Below are 24,902 nucleotides of genomic sequence, written 5' to 3'. Positions count from 1 at the left end.
ATATAGAACAGAATTAAAAACCCTCATCTAGCCCACTCCTAATTGAATTTCTGGCCTACTTTATTTACTAGACTAAAGAGACAAAGAAATGTAGTGAATGCATTCTATGCGATACATATAAGTCTATAATTTCGCCCGACGCCATATGTCGCCACTATACCAATATGGAAGCTTATGACCTAAGCCTCATAAGCCTTTGATCTGTCTTCCACAGTACTCATCTATATAGACATAAGCTGGAGTTCGCTATCCCGCTTGCTCCCGTTGTGACTAATATATGAACCAGGGTATATGACGACCAGCACAATTCCACTCAAAGCCATGAGACAAGCATCGAAGATGTACAAGAGGTATTCTCTTCTCATGATAAAGCCATCATTTCCTCTCGACAAATTCGGCCACGCGGAAGATGGATCGAACTAGAATCAGGAAGCAAGCAACGTAGAGAGCCCACATTATGGGTTCCCACTTCTTGCTTCGCTCCGAGGAATCCGAAATATTTGGCGAGTTTCTTCTAACCCGCCAGTGGAAAACAGCGGATACGATAACGAAGAACCCAAAGAAAAGAAGCTGGATAGCAAGACCTCCAATGACGATATTTGCACCGATATTCGTGGCGGAAGCTGTTCCAGCGGACATATAGCCACCACCTGGGGAAATCTTAGTGCCAACGGAAAAGGAAGGTTCTAGGACCGGCACATACCTGCACACTGGAGAAGAAACGAGATCACGTCTCCGACCACAAATATTTTTGTAAGGTATCGAACCGGTACGATCGAGAGTTCGTGACAGTTGAGTGCAACAATGACTCTACCTAGAGTCATGTAGATAGAGGCAGCGAAAAGTGGCGGCGCGACCAAGATCAGCATGGTCTGAACAATGTATGGACCGAGGGCTTCGTTGTCGAAGTGTGAAAAGATTCGAGCGGTGTAGCCAGCGCATTCAACTATTGCATATGGAGTATTCGTATTAGTCTTCCTCGCCGACTCTAAGATACTTTGGAAATCTGGGCAACACTCACAGAGTAGACCAATGATGAAGGGAACGAAGAAATAAGTACGATATCGCCATAGCTGGATACAGTGCAGAATTGTAGCAATCAGGAAAACCGCTATAAAAACAACTGCTGCCGGAATTGAAGGGTTATAGCGGTAAAGAACGAAGTCGGTGCCTCCATCACTGCTATTGGTGCTCATAATAGGCAGGATGGCAAAGTGAGTACAAACTAAGCAAAGCTGGCAATTTCGAATGAAGTTACTCTAGAGTGCGAAGGAAGGCCTGCTTTATATCGAATCTATATTCAAGACAACGTCAATATCAAGCCGAAAATAGTTCCCTTGGCCATCTAAATGAAATTCCTCTCCTCCCAAACTTGGATCCGGACATCTGAGGGGATGCGAAACCGGGAATCCGGGAATGCGAGAATGCGAGCGAAGGAATACGAGAATACGAGCGGGGCGAACGGCAAACTAGAACTCCAGTTTCTAGAATGGCGATGGCCTCGGGACTTCTCCGAGGTCGATAAGATATTCTATGGTATCTATAATTTCATCGAAACGAAGTTCAAGACTTCTTTGATAGTATTGATGACTTGGTGAAATGAGGCGGTTGGACTCACCCTGAAACGTGTAAGTTCGTCGCGTACGGTTCACATCTTTGTGACCCTCTCAAATCCCACTTTTCTCCACATGAGTGATCAGGCACAAGAATCCACCTTCTGTTTGCCTTGTTTGCATGATCAACGCTCGACGAGACCATACAAGCTTATTACGGATGCTATTTTTACGCTGTCAGTTACAACCACACTGGAATACTGCGAAGAAGGGGTTCGGTGGGAAATTAACCACAATAGGTATAGCGCAGTTCAAAAGAGGGTTCAAGAAGAAAATCTCTGTGTGTAGGTGGTGAATCTGATTTCGATCCACCCTGTAAAGAAAGGGTATGGCTATGAATCCCTTTCTATACTGTACTTGGTATTTTGACTGTTTTCGGTCCTTATACTTAGGGATCTTATTATGGTTGGCTAGGTTATAGAGACTTCCTTACAGTATACTATAGTGCTAGTATAAACCTAGAAGACGTAGGTATTGTGAAGGGCTGTAGCGACAACTGTTCAATTAGGGTTAGGCCTGCATGCTGTTTACAATAATCTTGAAGAAGGGTTATCTATATAGGCTTCCACCTTGTTTTTCTGCAGGAAAAAGGTTACGTGCCATCACGTAATATCTCATCGGGCCTAGGCCCGTTACAGTACCCTCCTCCTCGCCTTATCTTTCGGCTGAAAGCCAAAGCATTGGTACTGTTACGCTCTTATCGGCAGCAGTTCGTAGTCAAAAAGACCTTATAATCTGGCCGAATCGTCTCTCATATATGTCTATAGCCGTATAATCCTCTATCTTATCTACTAGTTCCTATATTATCTCTGTATACTCAGTCCAATTTACTAAGACTTTAGTTCATATACTCCTGCTAATATATCTCTCTCAGTAGGTAATATTTCTTTAACTTTATTCTCTATTTCATTGTTGATTTCTATAGAAGGCTATATATTATTAATAAATTATAAGAGAAGTAGATTAGTGGCTGCTAGCTGTACTAATTTAACATTAAACACTGGGTATACACTAGTTAGTATATTCAGTTATACTATATATAGTATAGGTATCTTTACTACTTTATACTGTATATATATTTAGTCTAACTTCTTAGAAGATTATTGTAAATAAATATAGCGTGTAATGGTTACTAAGTTATCAGGCTAGAGACCTGTGACTAGGCAAGAATATCAGACAGTAGAGATCAGATTAGACAGTTGATATACAGACTGATTCTTGAAGAGATCAAGAATTCTGAATACTTATGGGATCTCAAATACACTATAGTTCAGGTGGGCCTCGATATGCAGGCGACTCGAAGAGGATTCGGCTCCCCATCAGCGTCGAGTGCGTGGGGTGTTGTATACTCGGAATCCCGTGAAATTTGTATTCCGGTCTATATAGATAGACAATCAGAGGAACGTGTCCTTTTTTGTGTCCGGCTGCCTTCCAAAATTGGCGAAGAGACTTTCCCTAGGAATACTAATAAGAAACTACGCTACGAAGTCGCTATATATATTTGGATACTATATACGCATTAACCAGATATTTCAATACCTTCTCTCTATAGGTTCTCCTTTTCTAATTGATGAGCTATAAGTAAGCCTGCTCTATTGACTTGCCTTACGGACTATAACTAACCTAGCAGGTGGTGAGCCTACATGATTGATGGCACTGGGGGTTTGACTTTTGTAAATCGCATAGCTGCAGAGATTCGACTAGAGTCACAATATGTGCATCGTCTAGGCACGGGCCGCCAGGCAATACGGCAGTTCCTTTGGGAGGAAGATGGCGCGCTCATGATTGGCCGTCACTCTCTCCCTAACCCACCATCGCTAGCTCAGGCTTTCCAATCGCCGATTTATTGCTAGGCCTCTGAGGTCACATAGGCCGCATGAGAGCTCGAGTATCCAGCAGCGCATGCTGTGATCCGCTCTTGGGGGTATCTGGCTTCCCCTCAACAAGCCATCTCCGAGTGCGTCTTTCCTTAATTTTGCTCCAAACTACTGACATGCAAAAACGCTCGTGTACGTACCGATCAAGTCTCAAGGAGGGGTGGGGCTTGGCTTCCCTGATACACTATTTCCTAGCAGTAGTGGGGGCTGGGGTATTGAAACATAATAAGTCCCCCATGCAATTTGGCTTATCAAGGTTAGAAATCCTATCATATATCCAATGTCACTGCTCTAGTGAGAGATAGTGATATTGAAGAAGTGAACTTCCGTGGGACCATTGCCCTGGTTGTAGTTGCCGGCCTTGAAGTAGCTAGCAGGGCTATTGAGATCAAACGTGTTGAGCTTCTGGAAATCCTGGCCATTGATGCTAACGGATAGAGCATCGCTCTCGTATCGGATTTCGTAGGTGAATCTCTGCCCAACAGGGATTTGGTCGATACTGAATGTATCCTGGCCACAAGTGCGGCACCGGTTTACGCCCATCGTGAGATTACCGGTGGTACTATAGTAAAGCTCGCAAACGGGCTTCGTGGAGATCGAGCCATCGATATGGATCTGACCAACCACAACTCGGTCGTTCTCGATTTGCTTCACGATTACGTCGCCAAATAGTCGGTTGGTAGTATCAGAGGGGCTCCACGTAGAAGGGTCTTCCTCACGGAGCTCTGTGCGGCAGTGTTTGCTGTTGGGCGTAGTGACACAACCAGAGGTTGAGGAGTCACCTGGTACCTTCATAACGAGGGAGCTATCGCCAGAGCTGGCAAAAAAGTATTCAGACTGATATCCATCGCAACCCCGGAGCTTGGAAGCAGAGACCGAGTCCGGTGATCCATCCGAGCCAGTCGGAAGCTGCAGTTCCCACTTAGATAGATCAAAGGTACCACCAGGAGCGCAAGCTGAGGCTTGCGACAATGTCGTTGGTAGGTAGCTAACAAGAGCCATAAAAGCGATAGGAAGAAGGCTCTTAATCGTCATAGTGTCGGATTTAGGGATTTTTGAGAGAGAAAAAGATAAGTAGTTTGTATGGGTCTTAGAGGATTAGTACAAGAAGACAAGCAATGGGTGCAGTGCTCAATAAATACCCTTTCAAAGAGTCAGGCTATATATAGGCTTTGATTAGAAACAACCTTGCCCATCATTTGTGATTAAAGGAGTCCATCCTGAGGCAGCATTATCCTAAAAGGGAATGATCGTTGGTCCTTCAGGGTCCACAGAGTTACTCCATAGCCATAGAACCTGAAGAGAGCGGGAGATTGATATATCACTGGTGGAACAATAACTTTGGATGGGTTAGCTTATTTACTCCAATGAATAGAGCACAGGTGTCCTGTTAGTTACGTAATGACATCTTTCAGTTAGCTAAATAAACGATTTGCGATCAGATTTGAGTTCTCACCCGGATGATATGTTTCCCTCCAATATCACCAAGCTGAATCTACTAGGCTCCTGTAGGCTTTGCGTTAGGATGAGCTACTTGCTTGCGGGGTATGGGCGATCTCTACAACAGGGTGGGGTGGGCTCGTTGTGCGAGGTGTATGCCAGCATGAAACAGCACCACTCATCCACAGCTGTTTCATTTTGGCGTTACATATTTTGGAAAACGCTTGGTGGTTCAACTCTATATCTCTTTACACTGTACGGCATCTTACCTAGTGAGTAGTTCTCAGTTTCGGCGGGCGACTCTATTCAATAGTAGCTTGTTTCATAAGGTCTAGTATGCGCAGTCCGTAGTAGACCCCTACCATCCTGGTAAGGAAGTGTCCATCGTGACTCCTTTAATGGTGAGATATCCACAAGGCTATGGCATCACTGTATAGATGCTGCTGTTTACTTGTGTCAAGCGATAGTGTTGCTTCCTTCCTACCAAGTATGTGTCAGGGAACTAATCGTTGGATCCAGAAAAAGAAGCTAAGGTTACATCTGCCCCGCTGCCCCACACAAAACCCAGCTTCTTTATACAAGAGGTAGGTAGGACCCGAAGCTAGCCTCTAGAGCGATACTAATTAGACCACCCTTTTTGATAATTGAACCACCACCCCCTGTCACATTTTTCATAATTAGACCATGGCAATTTCTGATCTAGGATTAGTATGTATTACCATACATTCTTTTAGTTATACTTCCCCCAAATCCCTTGTACCCCTAATGCCCAGCCACAGTCGTCTTGATCCTATATCCCACTACTACAAACTAGTAGGTCTTTGCCTCTCTGCTAAGTAGTAGGTCCTATAGTCTAATTAAAGCCTTAGAATAATCATTATTTATTTCTTTTTAAGTAACTCCTAGTTAAATAAAAGATTAAGATCCTAAAACTAATCGCTAATTGACTAAAGAATAGTGAGCTCTCATAGTTATAAAAAGGAGCTTTCAGACTCGAGATATTAGCAGGCCTGAGGTACATACAATGCGGCGGGAATTGTGACCAATATTTGTGTGGCAATTACATACTAATCTAGGGTTGGAAATTTCCATGTTCAAATTATCAGAAAGGGTGGTCCAATTAGTACTGCTCAGCCTCTAAGACATAATCCAAAAAAGCGCAGATTTGCTCAATTAGTACCTAGTTTTCTGCCCAGAGCGTGCTTTATTGAGTATAGCGCAACATCCTAACATATGCGATTCTCACGCCCATATCTAGTTAGGGCTCTGCCGTAATATAAGTCGTGGAAAATATATTTCCATTCTCTTCCACCACCAGTAAGCCTGTTCGGAACGAGCGAGGGAATGATGTAGGTTTATAAGATGCTTCAGAAGCAAGATTTACTGAAACTTTATGTCAGGAAAATCTAGAGACTAAGACGTAACTCATCGTTTCTTCCGATTCACTTGTTGGCTTATCTACTCCTTGCCATCCATTTAAGATGAAGCTCCTTTCAATCTCCTGTCTCAGCCTCTTCGTGTCGCTATCTACTTCCCTCGACCTTCTCAATGGCGGCAACACTCGCGTGGGTGTCATCCCAAACACTGTTGTAATAGACGGGTTCCGCCTGGTTGAGAATAAACAGCGCATCCGAGCTGGTCACACATCATATATATCGGCTCTTAATCATCTCATCGCTCAAGCGGATAGCTGGCTAGGCAAGGGCCCGTGGACTGTGACCAACAAGACGCAGCCGCCACCCAACGGCACGATGCACGATTACGCATCCCAAGCGCCATACTGGTTTCCTAGCAATACTACTAACGGCTGTCCCTACGTACAAAGAGATGGCGAACGCAACCCTGAAGTCGATAAATACCCCGATCACAACGCGCGTGCGCAGATGTTTAATTCAAGCTATATACTGTCACTCGCATGGTACTATACAGGCGAAGCCAGATACGCCAAACATGCCTCACTTATTCTGCAGACCTGGTTCATCGACCCCGCCACGGCTATGACGCCTCATCTAAGTCACGCGCAGATCATCCCTTGCCGCAATGACGGCCGCGCAATCGGTATCATCGACTTCAGCATGGAGTATACCAACGTTCTGGATGCAGCCGCCATACTTGCCTCAACTAATGCTCCAGGCTGGACGAAAGCAAGCCAGCGAGCATTCATGGACTGGAACAAGAAGTTTCTAGACTGGCTAGTCAACTCGGCATTTGGCAAGGAAGAGGCTGGCCAAGAGAATAACCACGGGACCTTCGCCAACATGCAGATTGCATCCCTCGCTCTCTTCACAGGCGATACGGCTCTTTCACAAGAGACATGCCAAGTAGCTAAATCTCTAATTAATAGCCAGATTAGGCCTAATGGCTCCCAGCCAATGGAACTGGCGAGGACACGCAGCTGGCACTACTCCAATTTCAATCTTGGCGCACATCTGCGCTTCGCACTTGTGGCCAAGAAGGTTGGCCTAGATCTGTTCAGTTATGAGGGGCCTGTCGGACAGAGTCTGTTTAGAGCAACAGAATTCTTGTTGGCAGCTGCGGGAGAAGGGCAAAGCGCGTGGAACTTCCAGGAACTGGATTTTCAGCCGTATGCGGCGACGGATAATGTACAGGCAGCAGCTGATGCAGGAAACCGCAGAGCGCAGGCTGTTGTGTATCGGCTTCCCCCGCCCCCGGGTGGGAATATTTATATGCTTAGACCGGCTGCCGAACAGTTGGATAATATTGCCGGGTAGATCGCCCATGGAGATTGAAGCAAGTTTCTGGTTGGACTTGATGGCCACTTTAATTTTGTTGCATGATCTCTTAACCAGGCTGCCAGAAAGAATGTTGAGGTTGATGGAGCATTGCGCATGCCACCTGATCTTTCAAGCATCAACCATGTGTCAATCTCTAGATTGTTAGTTAGCAATTCTCACATTGTATCCAACAAATTGGAGATGTCAATGACTCAGTATTGTATTGCTCCTATTTCTCGCTATTTATGGGCCCATTATAGTTTTATAAGCTATGCAGTCGGATCACCTATAGATCCGGTCTCAAGAAGTATTCGTAAGATATTGCCGACACTATGTGGTCAGCATTGCACCTGTCTATTGACCTATCCATTTTACATGTTCTATCTGACTCTCCATGAAGGAGGTCTGATACGCTTCGATCTACCTGACAATAATAGTAGTGGATATAGATAAAGCGGTTCAAAGGGATTCTTATGGCTACGAATAGGAACAGGAATAACGGCTGTGTTCATGTTCATGGGTTTTCGCGTTGAAAAAAAGGGTGCTGCACTCCAGAAGCCGTGGCCTTTAGAGTTCATGGTCAACGAATACCTGAAACGGTCCCCTAGCAAGTGATGAAATCACAGCAGGCAACGATTTTTGCGTTGAAAGCCACGGCCAAAGGTGATCGAGGAAACCGCACTTTAGAAACTGCGGGTTTTCGAGTTCATGACCAGCAAAACTCCAAAACGGTCACTCCAGGATGTGATGAACGTAAAATGCGCCTAGCGAGTTTTATTGCCAAATTTATTTTGGCACCTGGCGCACGGAAGGGAAGGGGCTTAGTTCTTTCAAAACAATTAATAGTGTCCGAGGAACGGATCATGTCGATACCTGCTTATAACACGGAAGTTCTGATTTTGAGGGCCAATTGTAAACAATGAATTTCTGCTTGGAAAATTCGGTCATCCATACAGTTCTGGCCTCTAGGGCCTTTTTTATAAATATATTCTTATTTGTCTTAATAATAAATGGGTAAGAATTTAGATTTCTATTAACACACAGTTATAGAATTACCTAGTCAAAATCTACATTCTAATTCCAAATGATTTAGGCTTCTTAAAATATAGTAGTATACTTTATATTGAAGATAAAATCTTTTAATTTCCTCATTCTTGCCTAGAAGTCTTGATAGAACCTTTATAGCATTTCTAAAGCAGGCGTCTTTCTAATCTAACTATATTTATTTAGGGCTATCTAGAGCAGGAATCCTTTATTTATTTGAAGGTTTAAAAGATTTTGAGACATAGGGTATAATTCAATAAAACTAGGTTGTTCGCCAGAAATAGAATTAATGAGAAATGTATATCTTATATACTAAATAGATTCAAAGCCTTTTTATAGACCATTTCTAATTATACCTAGGTAGTAATACTATGTCTACTTTTACCTTACTATTAATATTGTCAAGATTGATCAACAGATAATTACTTTTTGTTCTTTATAATAGAGATTAATAAAGAGGTAACTAAGTAAAAAATCAATAATAAAGATGACCCAGTAAATAAGAGCAAAAAATTCGTTTTATTTCCTCACCTTCATTCTAGGATCTCATCAAATCTTTCCCTGTTGGAATTTACAAAGGCGACTTTTGCATATCATTTCCGGTCCTTTAGGTGAAGAGCCAAAGGGGCGCCTTGCTAGAGCGGCGAACCGCCTAGGACGAACTTGCGGGCGCTAGGTGACCACCGACATACAATATCTGCTGTATGTTTTTTGTATTTTTTTGGTTTTATTCGATTGAACAAATTAAACACAGGAAAATCCAGGTCTTTACTCATCGACTCGGATTCTGGATTCCTGCTAGCTAACGATAGGTCCAGAATCCAAGGAGTCGAGGACCTGCGAAAATTCACCTTTGTCTATATATTACGACACAAATTACGAATTGTTTCCTAGGGCCAACAATAGATCATAATAGTTGAATAAAAGACAAAGAATCAAATAAGGGTTTCTGGTGAAGGACCTCCAGCATGACAGCATGTATTCGCTTGGAAACCTATTCTATCCGACACCACCTCCATACCCCTTATACGTCTTTGACCAGTTGTTCCTGGCCGTGGGACAGCCACTTCTGCAGCTTTACTAGCGCCTTGTGCCCATGGGAGACCAAGTTCTGATTGAAATATATCAGTATACGACTGTCCGCGATGTTACCCGTAAAAACATGAACTAGCTAGGGTACAACATCTTACCTTCTCCTCTTGTGTCATCTCAGCAAATGTGACTTTTCCATCATACTCAAAGATAGGGTCCCAGCCTGGAAAAGGAGAATTATACGTCGTAAATCACGACCCGACTCGGTAAGCAAAAGTTAGAGATCAACGTACCAAAGTTGACTGGACCTCGTGGCCGCACAATGGTACCCTGGATAAAGACAGTCAGATTTGAGTTAAGGATACACTGCCGTATGATTCTCGCCTTCGTTCTTCCTTGGAATAGGATAGGCTTAGCCCCGGGTCCCTGGCAGAACGCAAACGTACATACAGCCTCGGCTGTCCTATCCTCAAATCCATCGAGCATTTTATTTAAGCCCTCGAGACCTAAAGCATTGAGGAAATATTTTCTTGTCATTTGTTAGGACCGAGGTCGTTTGGATCAGAGGGGAGAAGTATATCTAGTGGGAGACATACATATAGGGTCCAGGGAGACCATTAAGCGCACTGAATTCGAGCGCACTGTCTTCCACTAGGACAGGTCCATTTATCTATTCCGTCGTGAGCTAACTCATGACTACATTCAACACTCAAACAGGGGCAATTTAGGGAGAGTTTACCACTTCAGCTGCCCACCTGGCTTTTTCTTCAGCGACCTCTTCGATTGTTCCCTGGATCTCAGGAATATCGGCTGTCTGGCTGTCCACCTCAATAACGTCACCAAGGATTGACCGGACTTCGGCGAGCTTATTTTTGTTTCCAGTAATGAAGTCGAGTATTGTCAAGGCCATTGCATCTCTAGCGTCAGACTATATCACAAATGGAGTATGGCATTCAATGTAATGATCTTGGTGTCGAAGCTGGGCGGAAACCTTCTGGCTCCCCGTTGGCAATTTTCGAGAGTTCTTGTCGATGGTGGATCTAGTGTTGATCCTTAGACCCGGAGATTGAAATGCAAAAGAATGGTTTACGACTTGCCGAACTACAGAGGGAAGTCTCGAATACTGGCCAAGAAACAAAGCGTGCAAGTAACTATTGGGGAACTTTGTTGTTTTCGAATACGAATACACCCAATAATCAGATTCTCACCGCTCTCGCATCGCACACTAAAGCATGTGTAAATTGATTCGCCCATTCCATTGATATTTGGGTTAAATGACAGATAAGAAAGCCCCTTGAAACCAACCGAATGGCAATTTCATGATATTGGTACATTGCGCATCCACTATGCTCTCTACTAGGAGGCATGTCTAGCCATTCCTTTCACGAGCTTGAAACAGACACGGTCATGCGGCACGAGCAACTAGAAACCCCCTAAAACCCTGTACTTTCCCTTCAACAAGCAACTTCATTTATTCGATCATGTCGATATCGTCATCCGCATGGGCCGGCGCAGCAGCAGCAGGCGCAGGTGCAGTCTCAGCAGGAGCTGACTGAGCCACCGCTTGTTCAGGCTGTGCTGCGGCAGTCTCGGCAGAGGCATCGTTACCGTTACCGCCCCAATAGTCCTCCATCTCTTGATCCAGTTCCTCCTGTGTCTTGCGGGGACGGGCATTGGAACGACGACCGCCATTCTCGGCATTTCGGGGCTTGTTGTCGCGGCCTCCGCGTCGTCCTTCGCCGCGTTGGTTGGAAGAGCGTTGTCCGGGGACGTATCGGTCAATGCCATCGGGAGTGGGCCCGGTGACGTCGCTGCGGCGAGCACGAGGTCCACCGCGACGGCGGCGTGATCTGTCTCCCTCGTTGTCACTGGAAGGACTCAAGCTGCGGGCATTGCGTGCTGGGCGCTCCACGCGGTCGAAAAGAGAACTGCCACCAGAACGATCGCCTCCGCGATCACCGCGGCGGCCGGGGATGAGAGACAGACGAATGGGTTGGCCCTTGGCATTGGCGCCGTCGAACTCTTGGATCGAGGTGTGTGCGTCCTTGAGATGGGTGTATGTGACGTAGGCAACTCCCTCGGAGCGTCCAGCGCGGTCGTATGCGAGGGTTAGGGTAGAGACGGGGCCGATTTGGCCGAAGAGGTCCTGATTACGGTTTGTTAGGAGAGAACCAAGTCAATTATGTTGGGACAAGGAGTTCGTACTTCAAGATCACTCTCAGTAATGTCGTAGTGGAGGTTTTCAACGCGAACCTTTGTGAGGGCGGAGCCGCTACTAAGGCCAGTTAGTATATATTATTGAAGCTTCACTTCATCTAGCACAAAACATATCACATACCGGTCGGGGGAATGGCGACGGCGGGGTCCGCGGGGGCGTGCTGGTAAATTGTCAGGAGAAGGATCTGTCACGCTTGATTAAGACTAACATACAGTCTCTGTCGTTGTCATTGAACTTGTCGTGTACCCAGTCGCTGAGTTTTGTTAACGTCACGTTCAGTCCAAACAATCTGATGTCTGAGGTCTCAACTCACAGGTTTAGGTCGACGCGATCTTGCTGGTATGGCTGTTGCAATTGTAATAAGAGAGAGAGTTAGCTCCAAGTAAGGTGAAGAAGTGTGCACACGGTGCTTTTTCTGAGTCTTCGCCGCGGCCTCCTCGTTGGCGAGTCTCCGAACTTCCAGAGGACTGGCAACGATTGTGTCACGGCGCAACATAATTCGATTGAGGAATAGGAGGGCGGACCTAGATAGAGAGCTTTGGGTTAGCCAATGAAGTTCTGTAGCTGAGCGACAGCAATTGTTGTTCAATTCCATGGGAACCGAGCTGGTTGATAGATACCTTTCTGACGCCATCGCGTTCGCCGCGACGGCGGCCTTGGCTTTGGCCTTGGCTGCGCCGGCCACCCGAGGGACGGGTCGGCTTGCGCTGAGTAAAGAAAGCGTGTCAATTGTTGGATATCACCATTGGGGTGTCGAGTTCAGCTGGAAGCTTACGGTGTCTTCGGCGATGATTTCGTCTAGGCTTCGATCCATCGTGTATGTGTGAGGGTAGGGAGGACGGGTAGTTGAGAGGTAGTCGGAGAGAGAATGAAATAGGATGAAACGTGAATTTGCGGCAGGGACCAGTCGATTAATGGTCTGCGGGCACTTGGAGAAGGGACGAGGTCGGGATGATCGCCACCTCCGAGGAACGCGCGACCAAGATGGGGCCCAATCACGTGAGTACATCAACGGGACAACATGCAGACACAGCCCTGTGCAAATTCGCAGATTCAAAAAAGCAATTGATTTAACGTTGTGTATATATAGAATACTAATTAGTAAGAGGAAGTTGTTTGCTTTAAATATTTTTGATGTCATTCAATGGTATCTGAATTGTTACAAACAGAACACAACAAATACGATGTAAGAGGAAATACCACCTAACCCCAGCGATGCAGGATGAATATGAAAAGGCAAAAAAAAAGTGAGAAAAAAGACAGAAGCCAAAGGCTACAAGGAACACCAGAAATCACAACACCTAATCAAAGCAAGACCTCCCAGTATGACCATGACCGGCGACGCTGTGCAAGAGACCACTAAAATCATACTGTTTCACTCTTCACTCTTCACTCTTTTCCGTTCCTTTTGTTCTCCTCTATCATCTTCTCCATGAAGCTGATATAGTCGAACTTGGCGAGATCCCGGTCTTCGAGCATGTCGGGACCTTCATGCTGGGGCATGGTCTTGACAAGGTGCTCGATAACTTCATCTGGGATGAGCGAGTGTCGGAGGTCAAGCTCGGTGACATAAGGCTATATTGATCATCAGTATGGGAACACGGCCGGTAATTTAAGCACGGAAAGAAAGAAAGAAAGAGACATACCTTGCCATCAGCAACTTCCTTGAAACTTTGGAAGACTTGTTCGGCAGTGTTCTGATCCTCTGTCACACTGACCATAAAGCGAATGAACTGCTCAAAGCTAACACCCGCATTTTGGGCCAGTCGGTTGGGTCCACAGACTTCCACGTAGACCTGGTGCATTTCGTCTTCATCATACACCAGTCCCAAACTAGCCAACGCCGCTGAAAACTCTAATTCGTGCAGGGTATTTGAGGCATCGCGGTCGAAGTGGCGGAAGACGGATTCGAATTCTTCCAGTTGGATAGGGGTCAAGTTGGTCATATTGCGAGCCACCATCTGGTTCTCCAAGAAGGCCAGCTTCTTGGAGATGCTGGATTTGACCAGGCTCAGCTCATAAGAGAGCTCGTCAAGGGTGTAGGTTGTAAAGTCGTTTTCTTCAATATTGGCTTCGGCACATTGCTCGTCAAGTTCGGCAATGGTATCTAGGAAAGCGTCAAGAGGAGGTAGGTTGTCGTTGAGTTTTTTAACGTGGTCCAATTGATCTTCAACATCGCCATCCAGGCCGGAGATGGCTAGTGACAAGGTCTTGAGCGTTAAAGCAAAGTCGTTAGCTTTATCAGCGAATGATCGACGCAGTGAGTTCTTGATGTCACGAATCGTCTCGTTAATCAGTTGACTACGCTGGTGCTCATCTCGCGTCAGCAACTCCCACTCCAAGTCACAAGTCTCCAGGCTGAGTTCCTTTGGTGGATCGTAGGAACGTAGTCGATATGTGCCAAGCTTTGTTTTAATGTTTCCAAGTAGGGCAGCCAGGTCTGACTTCTCGGCAACCCATTCACGCTTTTGATTCCGTTTATACAAAGAGAATTGGTGCGCCTGCTCCTTGACATCCTTGTACGTCCCTTCAAAAGAAGAGTTCTGCCATGAATCGCGCTGGGAGCGGATCGTCGCAAGGAGTGCTCTCATGCGGCGCTCGTAACCCGATTGCATATCCCACGCCCCATGCATATTATTAACAAACTTCTCGACACGTCGACCGGCATTCTCAACCCTTTCCAATTGCGAGAAGGCGTGGAACCAGTACGCGATATAAGTCATCAGGGAGCGCTCATCGGGTCGAGGCACATCGCAGACGTCGTCCACATCCAACAAGTCGGGGATTCCAATCTCATTCGAAGCAATATCAAATGCTAGCTTCATGTTCCCCCGATGGTCGCTCTTATCCAAGGAGTCGTAGTCGATCAGATCCGGGCGGTGGATATCGAGTAAAGCGCAAAAGGCGAGTCCGTTGTTCCAGCTTGATGAGAAGTCGCGGACTTCTACATCCTCATAGCAGGCCGTCTTGCGTTGACACCATAACAGCAATCCCTCCTTGGCCGACATACCCGCCTCGTTGATGTCGCTAATGGTGAATCGCAGAATCAGGGTCCAGATGAGACCCAAGATGATCTTCCGGTTGCCATCGACGATATCCTCTGCTCCGATATTGGTCATCTGAATCTTCCTCCCCTTGATGAAATCGAGACTCTTGTTCACATTTTCGAATCGTTGGACCCGCAGCTTGGGCTTCGAGGCGTATCGACCGAGCGACTCGTTGCCCAGGATCTCGAGGAGGTGAATGAGCACAACCTATAGGCATCATGGATTAGTATGCGTCGCATCGCAAGAGTGGCTGGCTGGCTTTGCCATGAGGGGCAATGTAAGGGAGAGGTATTCAGATGGTAACTCACTCCATCAGAGAGATCGGTGACCAGGTCCTCGATGGCCAAGGCCCGGGCCTTGAGCTTGTCATTTAGCCTAGAGCATCACGCGGTCAGTTCAGGTCCAAGTCCAAGTCCGAGTCCAAGTTCAAGTTCAAGTTCAAGGTCGAGGCTGTCTTTCGACAGTTCCCTCGCGACATGCAGGGGAGGGGAGGGAGCAAGATAGGAATACCATTTTGTAAAGGTCTTTTGTTGCACGTTAATCCATTGCTTTTCGACGGTCAACATGTTGACGACATTCAGGGCTGATTGGGACGAAAGATAGCGGTGGGGGGAGGGGAAGGGCGGCAGAAGATTGCAATTTGAGCGGGGGAGGAACAATGAAGGATCAGCGACTAATTTCCAGAGGAGAGAGAGACTAAGTCAAAGGGACAAAGGAGGTGCGTTTGGCAATAAAATCCCGGTCGATCGAGTCCAGTCGAATCGAGTAAATCAAGGGGGAAGCGGGGGGGATGGTCTTTCCCGCCGATCACCCCAGCAACCACTACACAGCTGGACACAGAGCACAGCTGAGTATAGTGGTACCTAGATATTGTAGCTGGGTATAGCTGAGGATAGCTGAATGGCTGGTCTGGTCTGGCTAGTTCAGTTAGCCTCTACCAGCCAGCCATGACACATACTGTACTCACACCCTCACAATGCTATTCTTATTACTACTAGATCCACACCAAGATGATGTGATCGCCTAATCCCAAATTAGCTTATTCGCAATCCCTTTGTTAGGGCAAGAAACTGACAAATTCCAACTAGTATAGTAAAAGAAGAAAGAAGAAGAAAAAGAAGCAGAAAAAAAAGTGAGTAATCGAATGATATCATCCCTCTCCAATGGCGTGGGCCGGCAAGAAGCGGGGCGCGAGGGGATTCATCGAGCTGCCTCTTCAACTTCTCTTCAATTTCTCTCTTCTTCAAGCTCCTCTCCTCTCCCACCACCTCACCACCTTCTCGACTCCCTTCCCCAGTTCCTCGTATAGGAGATAATATACATCATGCCGATCAATAGCATCACCGATACCCTCTCCCTCCCCAACTCCCAGCGCGTCCCGCGCCTCGGCTTCGGCGTCTATCGCTCCCCGCAAGACCAATGCGTTCAGTCTTGCCTCAAGGCATTGGACGTGGGATATCGTCACATAGACACCGCACAATTCTACGCCAACGAAGCTGAAGTCGGTGAAGCTCTGCGTTCCTCCGGTCTACCCCGCGATCAGGTCTTCGTCACCACCAAGATCCTCAGCCCCGCCGGTTCGACCGACGCAACCTACAAGAAGCTGCTGGACAGCGTGGAGAAGATCGGCGGCCCTGACGGATACGTGGATCTATTCCTCATTCACAGCTCCAGCTCTGGTCCTTCGGGGCGCAAGCAGCTCTGGCAAGCACTAGAGCGCTTGCACCAAGAGGGCCATGCGAAGAGCATCGGTGTGAGTAACTTTGGCGTCAAGCATATCGAGGAACTGCGCTCCTTCGCCAAGGTGTGGCCGCCACATGTGAATCAGATTGAGGTAAATTTACATTCCTTTTATGTGCCTTTCGCCTTTCGCAAGGAATGGCACTTTTATACACTAGAACTTGAATACTAACATGCTCTCAGCTCCACCCTTGGTGTCAGCAGCGGACGATCGAGGCATACTGCAAGCAGAACGGCATCATCGTCGAGGCCTACTCCCCCATCGTGCGCAACTACAAGGCCAACGACCCCACACTCGTCGAAGTGGCTCAGAGATACAACAAGTCCACACAACAGGTTCTGATCCGATATGCACTGCAGAAGGATTGGGTGCCATTGCCCAAGACAGACAGCCCCGAACGGATCGCCGCCAACGCCGACGTTTTCGACTTTGTTCTCAGTGCCGATGATCTGGATCTGCTAGACTCGCTTGATCAAGGGAGCGCAGGAGCTATCGTCGAGGCTGTTGAAAACGAGTGAGCGCTTGGGCGTGCAAGTAGAAATACCGGCCACTCTGCCAGACCCAGACCCCCACCATGAAGATGCGGTCTCTTCCATTTCTGGAATCCGCATCCACATCCGCATCGTATCATGACATGAGAAACGCGTTGACCGATTGAAGCGTCGAGCGGGACGGGTTCACGTCGTGCTTCGATGACACAATCCAGGCAAGACGCTGTCGGATGTATTGTTTGCCGACACTGCGCTCGCCCTGTGAGATGTCAAATTCCCCTAGAACACACTAGTTAGTCTCTCTTTGGTTTCTGTTTCTGTCTTTTGATTCCCTTTTCCCGTTCAAGTTCCCATCTAGCGATTGAAATCCATCCAGCAATCCATCACCCTGGATTCTTGACCGCATGCAATGCAAATACATACCTTGATCATTGTAAAAGAGGCAAATAATCGCAAGCAAAGTCCCTGCCGAAAGATCCTTCCCATTCTCACAAGTCACCAACAAAGACCGCGAAGAGTCCTCCGCAAACTCCCTCGCAACGAACTCTCGCACTCGATCCAACGACTTTCGTAGATCTCGACTTCCCAGCTTCCCTGACGCACAGCCCAGATTCAATTTCTTGCAGGTGGACTTGGAACACCCTTCCCCGCCCTCGCCCTCACCTTCGCCCGTACCATTATCATTACAATCAATGACAAGATCATACGAACCCGCCTCACCCATCACACCAATAAACAAATTCTTCGTCGGCGCGATACGCGCCGCAGCACCCTGGCCCTTTCCACCCGATCCAGAAGAAACAATCAACTCCCCAATAAGCGCAGGCAAATCCTCCTCAGACGTCCCCTTCAGTCGCGCACGATGCTCCCAAAAGACCGGCGGCGTCAGCCCATGAGCCCAGCCCTCAGCATCATCACCCGCACCCTGGATATATCCACCCTCAGACATTTCGGCGCCCTGCACGCGCCGCGACGCGGAGCATAGCACGAGCAGATTATACCCGTCGCCCTTGTGCAGATCGGTTGGGTGGAAGTAGCTCCGATTGGCCCATGCTATGCGGATTGGTTTGCCTAGTTGTTCGCGTAGATGGTTGAGGTCGAGCTTTAGATTCTGGTTTTGGGTTAGCTTTCATTTTGTTGTTCTCTGTGTGTGTGTGTGTGTGTGTGTGTGTGTGGTCTGGTGCCCGACGTTGCTTTCACCCGGGTGAAGGAGGGGCTGGAGTAGGGTGCTGACACTGCTTTTTTGGGTTGCCGACTAACTATTGGATGGGATGTTTACCTTGAGTGAGGCGACGAAACTATCGATGCGGGATTTGATCTGGGCTTCTTCTGATGCGCCGAGGTAATTTGGTGGGAGATGGACGGGGTGATATGCTGTTTCGGTGGGGAAGAGTGTGCGGTTTAAGACGGCGGTCCAGATGGGGATTGTTTTGGATAATGCGTCTGGCATCACTTTGGATATGGATATTAGTTAGCGGTATGCCCTTTTCTGGAACTCCGGACTAAGAAAGTCATGATTTGTGACTGAATGGTTGGTGGCTTGGGTCAGGATGCTCAACTCTCACGTACATTTTCCTCGGCGGGTCGAGTCAACGATAACACATCTGTCATTAGAAGTATAGATGTTAGCTTGGGCGATTCCATACATAGACAAGGCATGGCGTTTTCAATATGGCACAAAGTATGGTCGTGAGAATGACTATGGACGAAAGCCAACCATAGAACCAAGGCATGACCATACGTCAAAGTAACCACAAGAACAACAACAATCACCCCCTTGAAAAGAAGAACGAAACTAACCCCCCCATTCTCTCTAGCCAGAGGAAGAAGCTGCAAATTCAGCCTACGAAAGCTAAAATCCCACTGTCCACTGTGACCATCCGTGCTCTTAAAATAAGCACTACCACCCTTGGTCTCGGGGTCAATATACCAGCTTCCACAGCGTTCATTCGCAACAAGCGGCAGTCCATAATGTTCTGCGACCTCACGCACAAATGCCGCATCTGTTTCAATAGACTGCAGCCGATTGGAAACAGATAGTGCAGACCTGCGCAAGGAAGCGAGAGTCTGTGAAATGGAGGTTTGTGCGGACGGGAAAAGAAGAGAGTCCAGTGTCGGAAGTGCGCCTGGCGTCTCTGCTGATTCTTGACTGGTCATTATACAGTCCAGGATTTATGATATACTTAGATTGGACTTGGTAGTATATAGGGTGAACTTGAAACGGGCCCGCGTCACGCTGCTGTGGCAGATGGGAGTTGAGACCGTGCCCGGAATTGGCCCCGCGTTAATGTTGATAGACAGTGATATTTTTGGCTGTGTTGTGATTTGGGTGGTATTGGGCGGATCGGTATATAGCTGTAGATTATACCGTCTCATGCAGGGGTGTTGCGAATAGTATAGCCGCTGAGGAAAATCTGTCAATTGCGAAATGCAGATTGGATGCGTTGGTGATGATGTCCCGCCAATCGGGCGGTGGGGTTTCGGGTGCTGTGGGGGCGCACCTTCCATGATCACTTCACCGGGTTATTGTCGGCCGCTGGAAAGATATGAATATTAATGAACGATTCAAACGTGTATTGATTTGATGGGTTTTTTTCGGCTCTTTATCGGTGATATACATCAGCTTGTCTACCCGGGTTGTTCGGAATAGCCAGCAAGATTTTTAAAATCCCTTCATCAATATATCGGTTATATAGTAGCGTACTATTAATTTAGCTTAAATGAAATACTACTAGATAATCTTTTGAGGCTTACTAGGACTACTAGTAGGTAGATGATGATTGTACTATTATTCAGATACAGGTATAGTCCGCTGCTATGAATCCATGACCGGGCTGGCGTCTTTAATATCGTTGTATAAATGTGGGAAGCCCTTTCAATTCTCTTTCTTCCGCGAGAAAGAATAATCTGAGAACCGATAGTGATTCCCTGCAAGATTTGTAGACTTATAACCAAAGTATCATGGGCTTCAACAATAGCCTTGGAGATCTATATATATAGAGATGCTACGTACTCCAAGATTGAGGCGGGCGGAGATGAAGATGACTTGGAATGGATGGTTGGATATGAACGAAGGATACTTACCTGGCAAGACAAGGTATTATACCTAGGCATAGAAGGTGTAGTCAAAGGACTGCAGCATTCCGACAGATGGCAAACAGGATTAATCATGGATATCATTTCACATTTCACATTGCATTTTCTCATGGGCAATTCCAATACCCGACGAATTTGGTCTGAAGCGGAATGTACATATTGGCCAGCAATTCAATATATTCGATCAAGAGGAGTTATCGGTTTTCAACACAACCTCAGAACTTGAAGGCTACCAAATATTTAGATTACAATAGAATGGCCATTTCTTACAAGATTGGAAGAGCCAATGCCTAGGGTAGTAGTCAACAGTTCCCGTCCCTGTATTCCTTCTATAGTACCGGTAAGTGCCTTGTAGCGCAGACCGGGTGATATCGAAACCCAGCGGGCCAGAGATCAGAGCCAAGACGAATGTCCGAACGGGGTGAGAACGGGCCTTGGGACTTAGAAATAGAAGAGCCAGTAAGAAAGTGAATGAATGCACGTTCCTCGACTGCAGAGTTGTCACCTTGTCACCTAGTCACCCTATCCCGTATAGAACACGGGCATGGAATCTCAACCACGCGAAAGTAGCTTGAGTAAAAGAAACGACAGGGTATGCAAGTAGGTAAGCCCTTTAGGAAATATTTAAAATAACTTCCCTTGTCTTGATGGCCGGTGTTGTGAAACCAGTGACCTTCTGCGACTTTCCATGAGTGCCAGGGCGAGCGCTAAGCCGTGAATAGACTCAAGGTGGGCGGTTTGATTGGTGGGAAGTCAGTTGGTGGGGAAAGATGAAGTACTTGGTACATAGAAGTGTATTCAAAGTACCATACAAACAGAAGTATAGGTACCTCCAGCATGACCTCACCCGGTTCCTTCCTCAACGGGCGTCACCGTTGGTGGTACGAGAGGGTCGTGGCTGCTGTTTAAAAGCATCCGGGCACTTCCTTCCTTGCTTCCTTCCTCTCCTGCTTTGTATTTGTTGTTGCTGTACTCCGTACTCACTCTGTACCCCGCTCCCGAGGTCTACCTTTTATTCTTCACCCTCTTCACTCTCTCTTCTTTCTTCTCAACCTTTCCCCAACTCTCTTCTTACCAACTTCCAACCCCACTACCGCATTACTCTCTCCCTCAATTCCTACCCCAACTTTGGAACCCCTTCTCGGACACTTTCTCCTGCTTCCCCGCCATGCCTAAAGTCCGGTGATCCCATTACCCCTCGCCCGCTGACACACCGACGCTAACCGATATGACCTGCAGATCACCGAGATCTTCTTCGATTGTGACAATACTCTTGTCCTCTCGGAAGAGTTGGCCTTCGAGGCCTGCGCCGACCTGGCCAATGAAATCCTCGAATCACGCAACATCGATGTCCGCTATACCGGCGATCAGCTCATCAAGGACTTTGTCGGCCAGAACTTCCGCGGCATGATGGTCTCCTTGCAATCCAAGTTCAATTTCGAGCTGGAAAAGGATGAGTTGGAGGCTTACGTCAAGAAGGAAGAGGACAAGGTCATTGCGAAGCTCGAGGCCAAGGCAAAGCCATGTGTCGGCGCCAGCGAGGTCCTAGAGCGACTCTATGCTGCCAAGAAGTACGGTTTCGCCGTCGTCTCCTCGTCGGCCCTCCGTCGCGTTGTGGCCTCCATCAAGAAGGTTGACCAGGACAAGTACTTTGACGCGGATAAGGTATACAGCGCGGCTACCTCTCTTCCAAAGCCTACCTCAAAACCCGACCCGGCTATCTATCTCTACGCCCTCCAGCAAGTCGGCAAGACAGCCGCGGAGACGGTCACGGTCGAGGATAGCAAGTCTGGTGCACTCTCTGCAATCCGTGCCGGTATCCATACCATTGCCTATGTCGGAAGCTACAATGGCAAGGAGACACAAGACGAAATGGCCAAAGTCCTGACTGATCTCGGAGCAAAGGTCGTCATGTACGACTGGGCCGAGTTCGACAAATGTCTCGAATTCATAGAGAACTCCCCCGCCGAGGTTCCTCAGTCCAGCCTGTGATCGACCCTAGCCAATTTTCTCACGCGCATGAATCATGAAAGCAAGCGAATGGTCGTTTTGGAGCTTTTCTTTTCTTTTCTTTTCTTTTGTTGGGTTTACCTGTATTCTGCATGGACCTAGATGGCGCCGTCTGTCCTGCATTTAATTATTCTGCCATCGCAATGATAAGCTTTCATTGCTCATTACAACGCTAGAAAGAGGGTGGCACCTGAGACTCTGGGAACATCACCCGGCCTGCCTGGCCTAGCTGTTGCCGACTCTTTGCTCTTTGTATTGCTAGGTAGTATCGTGAATCTTCACATAAACAACTTGAAGTTTCATGGACAACAAACTGTTGAACAAACACGCTCTCTAGCTCCAGTATAAAATTCCCATTGGAAACGATTGGGGAAGCAATAAGCTCACTAAATAAGTATACCGAGCACACTTGAAGTGACTCAGAAACTCCAATTCTAATGTTTCCCAGCACTGAGACTGAGTAGAGCGATAGAGGATAGCTTGAAGCTCAGTGCATTGTAGTGATTCGGAATTTATCGGAAGATTACTGCCATTCGAAAGGGCCTATAATCCAAAAAGTCCCGTACCCACATGAAGAAAACATTGTTTTGTTTCAAGCTCACCGAATTGAATGTTGTATGGATTGGTACTTGTTCCCATGGGATGTTTAGATCCCAGGATATTGCCTCGTCACATTCTCATCCCGCGCCAAACACCAATATCAAATCCCGACATTCACCTCCCCTGTAGTCCGTGCTTCGTATTCATAACAAACATTGGATTAATGTGAGACGATATTCTCAAAGAAACCAGGTTATCAACCTTACTCTAGGGTAGGGTAACCTTCCACCGTGGTAAATGATTAGATAAGGTCTTTAGGGTAAACCCCACCAGCAGTAGCCCCGCGAACCCGGGCTTCGTGCCCCTCTCCTCCACTTCTGCAACATTTGGGAGTACCTAGCTTGAACTTACCTTTGCGGCCCAAGGCATTCTTCTAGGCGTACTCGACCTCGAGTCTAGAACCTTCGATAAAGAGCAAACGTACCTCCTATCCGTCCAGCTGCATACACACACTCATTCACAATTTGACAACACCATGTCAGTGCCCACGCAAGCCAAATCCACCATTATTTCACGGGGTCCACTGGTATGTTTTCTTTGATCCGTTTGGTTCTGATCTCCTGGAAACTTCACCCTGGGGAGGGCAGTGCAGTAGTGCAATCACAGCGGGTGAAGCAGGCAAAGATGCCCATCCCGGGGGACTCCCGCTCTCCCCGCCCGGTCCATGCATTTATTCATTTTATCTGACGAAGTATGTACGATTGATAGGACCCGGCGGAAGCACGATGGACAAGATTGGTCAAGACTACATACACTGATCCGCTCGGAGTTGAGAGAACATGGGAATCGGGTGAGCGACAGGTAAGATCTTGCCATCTGTTGATTTTTCGTTCTGTGCATTCTGCATTCTGCGTCGTGATTGCTGCCCTGGGCCGAATGCCTCGCTGCACTGCCCCAAGAGAAGATGATTGATAATTCTTTTCTTTTGTCTTTGAATATCTTCTCTTGTTTCTGAGGTCCCGAGCAGGCGCCCCCTCACTTTATGTCCACATGAGTTCAGCCGCATCGTGAGACGTGCCTTGTGACAGGTGTTTCCATGATCAATGGACTGGTTCCCCTTGAGCATATAATCTTACAAGTGGAACTGATCTTGGATGTTGTCGTATCAGTGGGGGTGTCCGATTGTTCTCCACTGTCATTATTGGTGGCCTCAAATCTGACATGAGACCGTTTCATGATCCCTAATCTCCCTTGTCTCATTTGATATCCATATTCTGGATCAGGGCAATAGTCGTCGACGTCACCTTTGCCTTCTTTGAACATTTCTTTTAACTGGACATTTACTAGACCCGCCCGGCCAATTGCGAAATCGATGGTGTTGGCATCGTTACCATCCTCACCAAATCCACGGGGCCTGAGCTGCTCCTCCAAAAGCAATACAGGCCCCCTATCGACAAGGTCGTCATTGAGATACCCGCTGGCCTTATTGACGCTGGCGAGACTCCCGAGCAATGCGCCGTCCGTGAACTCAAAGAGGAGACCGGCTACGTCGGTGTGGCTGAGCAGACTAGCCCGATCATGTACAATGGTATGTCAATCCCCCATGTATAGACTTTTGATGGAGTATCTCAAGGCAACGAAGCTAGGGCTAAATAGCTCATTTTTTTTATTTCTTTCCAGATCCTGGATTTTGTAATACTAATCTCAATATGGTCCACGTGCGCGTTGATATGACGCTGCCTGAGAACCAAAATCCGAAGCCGGAGCTCGAGGACAATGAATTCATTGAATGCTTTTCTGTTCCTATGGCTTCCCTTTTTGCAGAGACGCAAAGGCTTGAGCAGGAGGGCTATGCTATTGATGCTCGGGTTGGTACACTTGCTGAGGGTATCGAGTTGGCGAAGAAGCTGAAGCTGTAACCTTGCTATATTTCACTAAGGGAATACATGAACAGTTTCTTACGAAGAATATACACTGCAAAACAAATTCCGTCGCTGCTGGATACAAATTAGCGAGAT

General features: G+C 47.2%; 10 protein-coding genes across 10 annotated transcripts; 4 read left to right on the top strand and 6 right to left on the bottom strand.

Annotated features, from left to right (window-relative positions):
• Positions 1 to 221: 221 nt before the first annotated feature.
• On the bottom strand, positions 222 to 1,196 carry N7509_005792 (RTA1 domain-containing protein; the record flags this gene model as incomplete). Its single annotated transcript, XM_056630429.1, has 4 exons — positions 222 to 419; positions 442 to 650; positions 704 to 946; positions 1,022 to 1,196. 4 exons carry the CDS (start codon positions 1,194 to 1,196, stop codon positions 222 to 224), a joined length of 825 nt encoding a protein of 274 aa, XP_056489731.1.
• Positions 1,197 to 3,781: 2,585 nt separating this feature from the next.
• N7509_005791 (polysaccharide lyase family 7 protein) lies at positions 3,782 to 4,525 on the bottom strand (the record flags this gene model as incomplete). Its single annotated transcript, XM_056630428.1, has 1 exon — positions 3,782 to 4,525. One exon carries the CDS (start codon positions 4,523 to 4,525, stop codon positions 3,782 to 3,784), a length of 744 nt encoding a protein of 247 aa, XP_056489730.1.
• Positions 4,526 to 6,411: 1,886 nt separating this feature from the next.
• N7509_005790 (alginate lyase family protein) lies at positions 6,412 to 7,662 on the top strand (the record flags this gene model as incomplete). Its single annotated transcript, XM_056630427.1, has 1 exon — positions 6,412 to 7,662. One exon carries the CDS (start codon positions 6,412 to 6,414, stop codon positions 7,660 to 7,662), a length of 1,251 nt encoding a protein of 416 aa, XP_056489729.1.
• A 2,071-nt stretch (positions 7,663 to 9,733) lies between these two features.
• Positions 9,734 to 10,651, bottom strand: N7509_005789 (non-canonical purine NTP pyrophosphatase; the record flags this gene model as incomplete). Its single annotated transcript, XM_056630426.1, has 5 exons — positions 9,734 to 9,820; positions 9,900 to 9,964; positions 10,035 to 10,270; positions 10,338 to 10,411; positions 10,481 to 10,651. The coding sequence occupies 5 exons, from the start codon at positions 10,649 to 10,651 to the stop codon at positions 9,734 to 9,736; spliced, it is 633 nt and encodes a 210-aa protein (XP_056489728.1).
• Positions 10,652 to 11,212: 561 nt separating this feature from the next.
• Positions 11,213 to 12,773, bottom strand: N7509_005788 (putative RNA binding protein; the record flags this gene model as incomplete). The annotated part of the gene is made up of 8 exons (XM_056630425.1): positions 11,213 to 11,887; positions 11,947 to 12,016; positions 12,080 to 12,119; positions 12,172 to 12,212; positions 12,273 to 12,304; positions 12,363 to 12,483; positions 12,533 to 12,666; positions 12,735 to 12,773. 8 exons carry the CDS (start codon positions 12,771 to 12,773, stop codon positions 11,213 to 11,215), a joined length of 1,152 nt encoding a protein of 383 aa, XP_056489727.1.
• Positions 12,774 to 13,348: 575 nt separating this feature from the next.
• N7509_005787 (alpha-actinin, sarcomeric (f-actin cross linking protein)) lies at positions 13,349 to 15,572 on the bottom strand (the record flags this gene model as incomplete). The annotated part of the gene is made up of 4 exons (XM_056630424.1): positions 13,349 to 13,534; positions 13,606 to 15,213; positions 15,315 to 15,381; positions 15,517 to 15,572. 4 exons carry the CDS (start codon positions 15,570 to 15,572, stop codon positions 13,349 to 13,351), a joined length of 1,917 nt encoding a protein of 638 aa, XP_056489726.1.
• A 758-nt stretch (positions 15,573 to 16,330) lies between these two features.
• Positions 16,331 to 17,265, top strand: N7509_005786 (aldo/keto reductase family protein; the record flags this gene model as incomplete). The annotated part of the gene is made up of 2 exons (XM_056630423.1): positions 16,331 to 16,840; positions 16,930 to 17,265. 2 exons carry the CDS (start codon positions 16,331 to 16,333, stop codon positions 17,263 to 17,265), a joined length of 846 nt encoding a protein of 281 aa, XP_056489725.1.
• A 109-nt stretch (positions 17,266 to 17,374) lies between these two features.
• On the bottom strand, positions 17,375 to 19,380 carry N7509_005785 (initiator tRNA phosphoribosyl transferase family protein; the record flags this gene model as incomplete). Its single annotated transcript, XM_056630422.1, has 5 exons — positions 17,375 to 17,517; positions 17,662 to 18,349; positions 18,518 to 18,690; positions 18,808 to 18,842; positions 18,980 to 19,380. Coding segments are annotated over 5 exons (1,440 nt in total), but the record flags the coding sequence as incomplete, so codon positions are not given.
• Positions 19,381 to 21,502: 2,122 nt separating this feature from the next.
• N7509_005784 (HAD family hydrolase) lies at positions 21,503 to 22,326 on the top strand (the record flags this gene model as incomplete). Its single annotated transcript, XM_056630421.1, has 2 exons — positions 21,503 to 21,511; positions 21,574 to 22,326. The coding sequence occupies 2 exons, from the start codon at positions 21,503 to 21,505 to the stop codon at positions 22,324 to 22,326; spliced, it is 762 nt and encodes a 253-aa protein (XP_056489723.1).
• Positions 22,327 to 23,419: 1,093 nt separating this feature from the next.
• Positions 23,420 to 24,803, top strand: N7509_005783 (MutT/nudix family protein; the record flags this gene model as incomplete). The annotated part of the gene is made up of 4 exons (XM_056630420.1): positions 23,420 to 23,470; positions 23,653 to 23,745; positions 24,232 to 24,472; positions 24,565 to 24,803. The coding sequence occupies 4 exons, from the start codon at positions 23,420 to 23,422 to the stop codon at positions 24,801 to 24,803; spliced, it is 624 nt and encodes a 207-aa protein (XP_056489722.1).
• Positions 24,804 to 24,902: the final 99 nt, after the last annotated feature.

The sequence above is a fragment of the Penicillium cosmopolitanum genome, assembly GCF_028827165.1.
Source record: "Penicillium cosmopolitanum strain IBT 29677 chromosome Unknown utg000006l:49.0-5199605.0:1.0-5204138.0, whole genome shotgun sequence".
Lineage (NCBI taxonomy): Eukaryota > Fungi > Ascomycota > Eurotiomycetes > Eurotiales > Aspergillaceae > Penicillium > Penicillium cosmopolitanum.
This window is presented reverse-complemented; position numbering and strand designations above follow the sequence as displayed.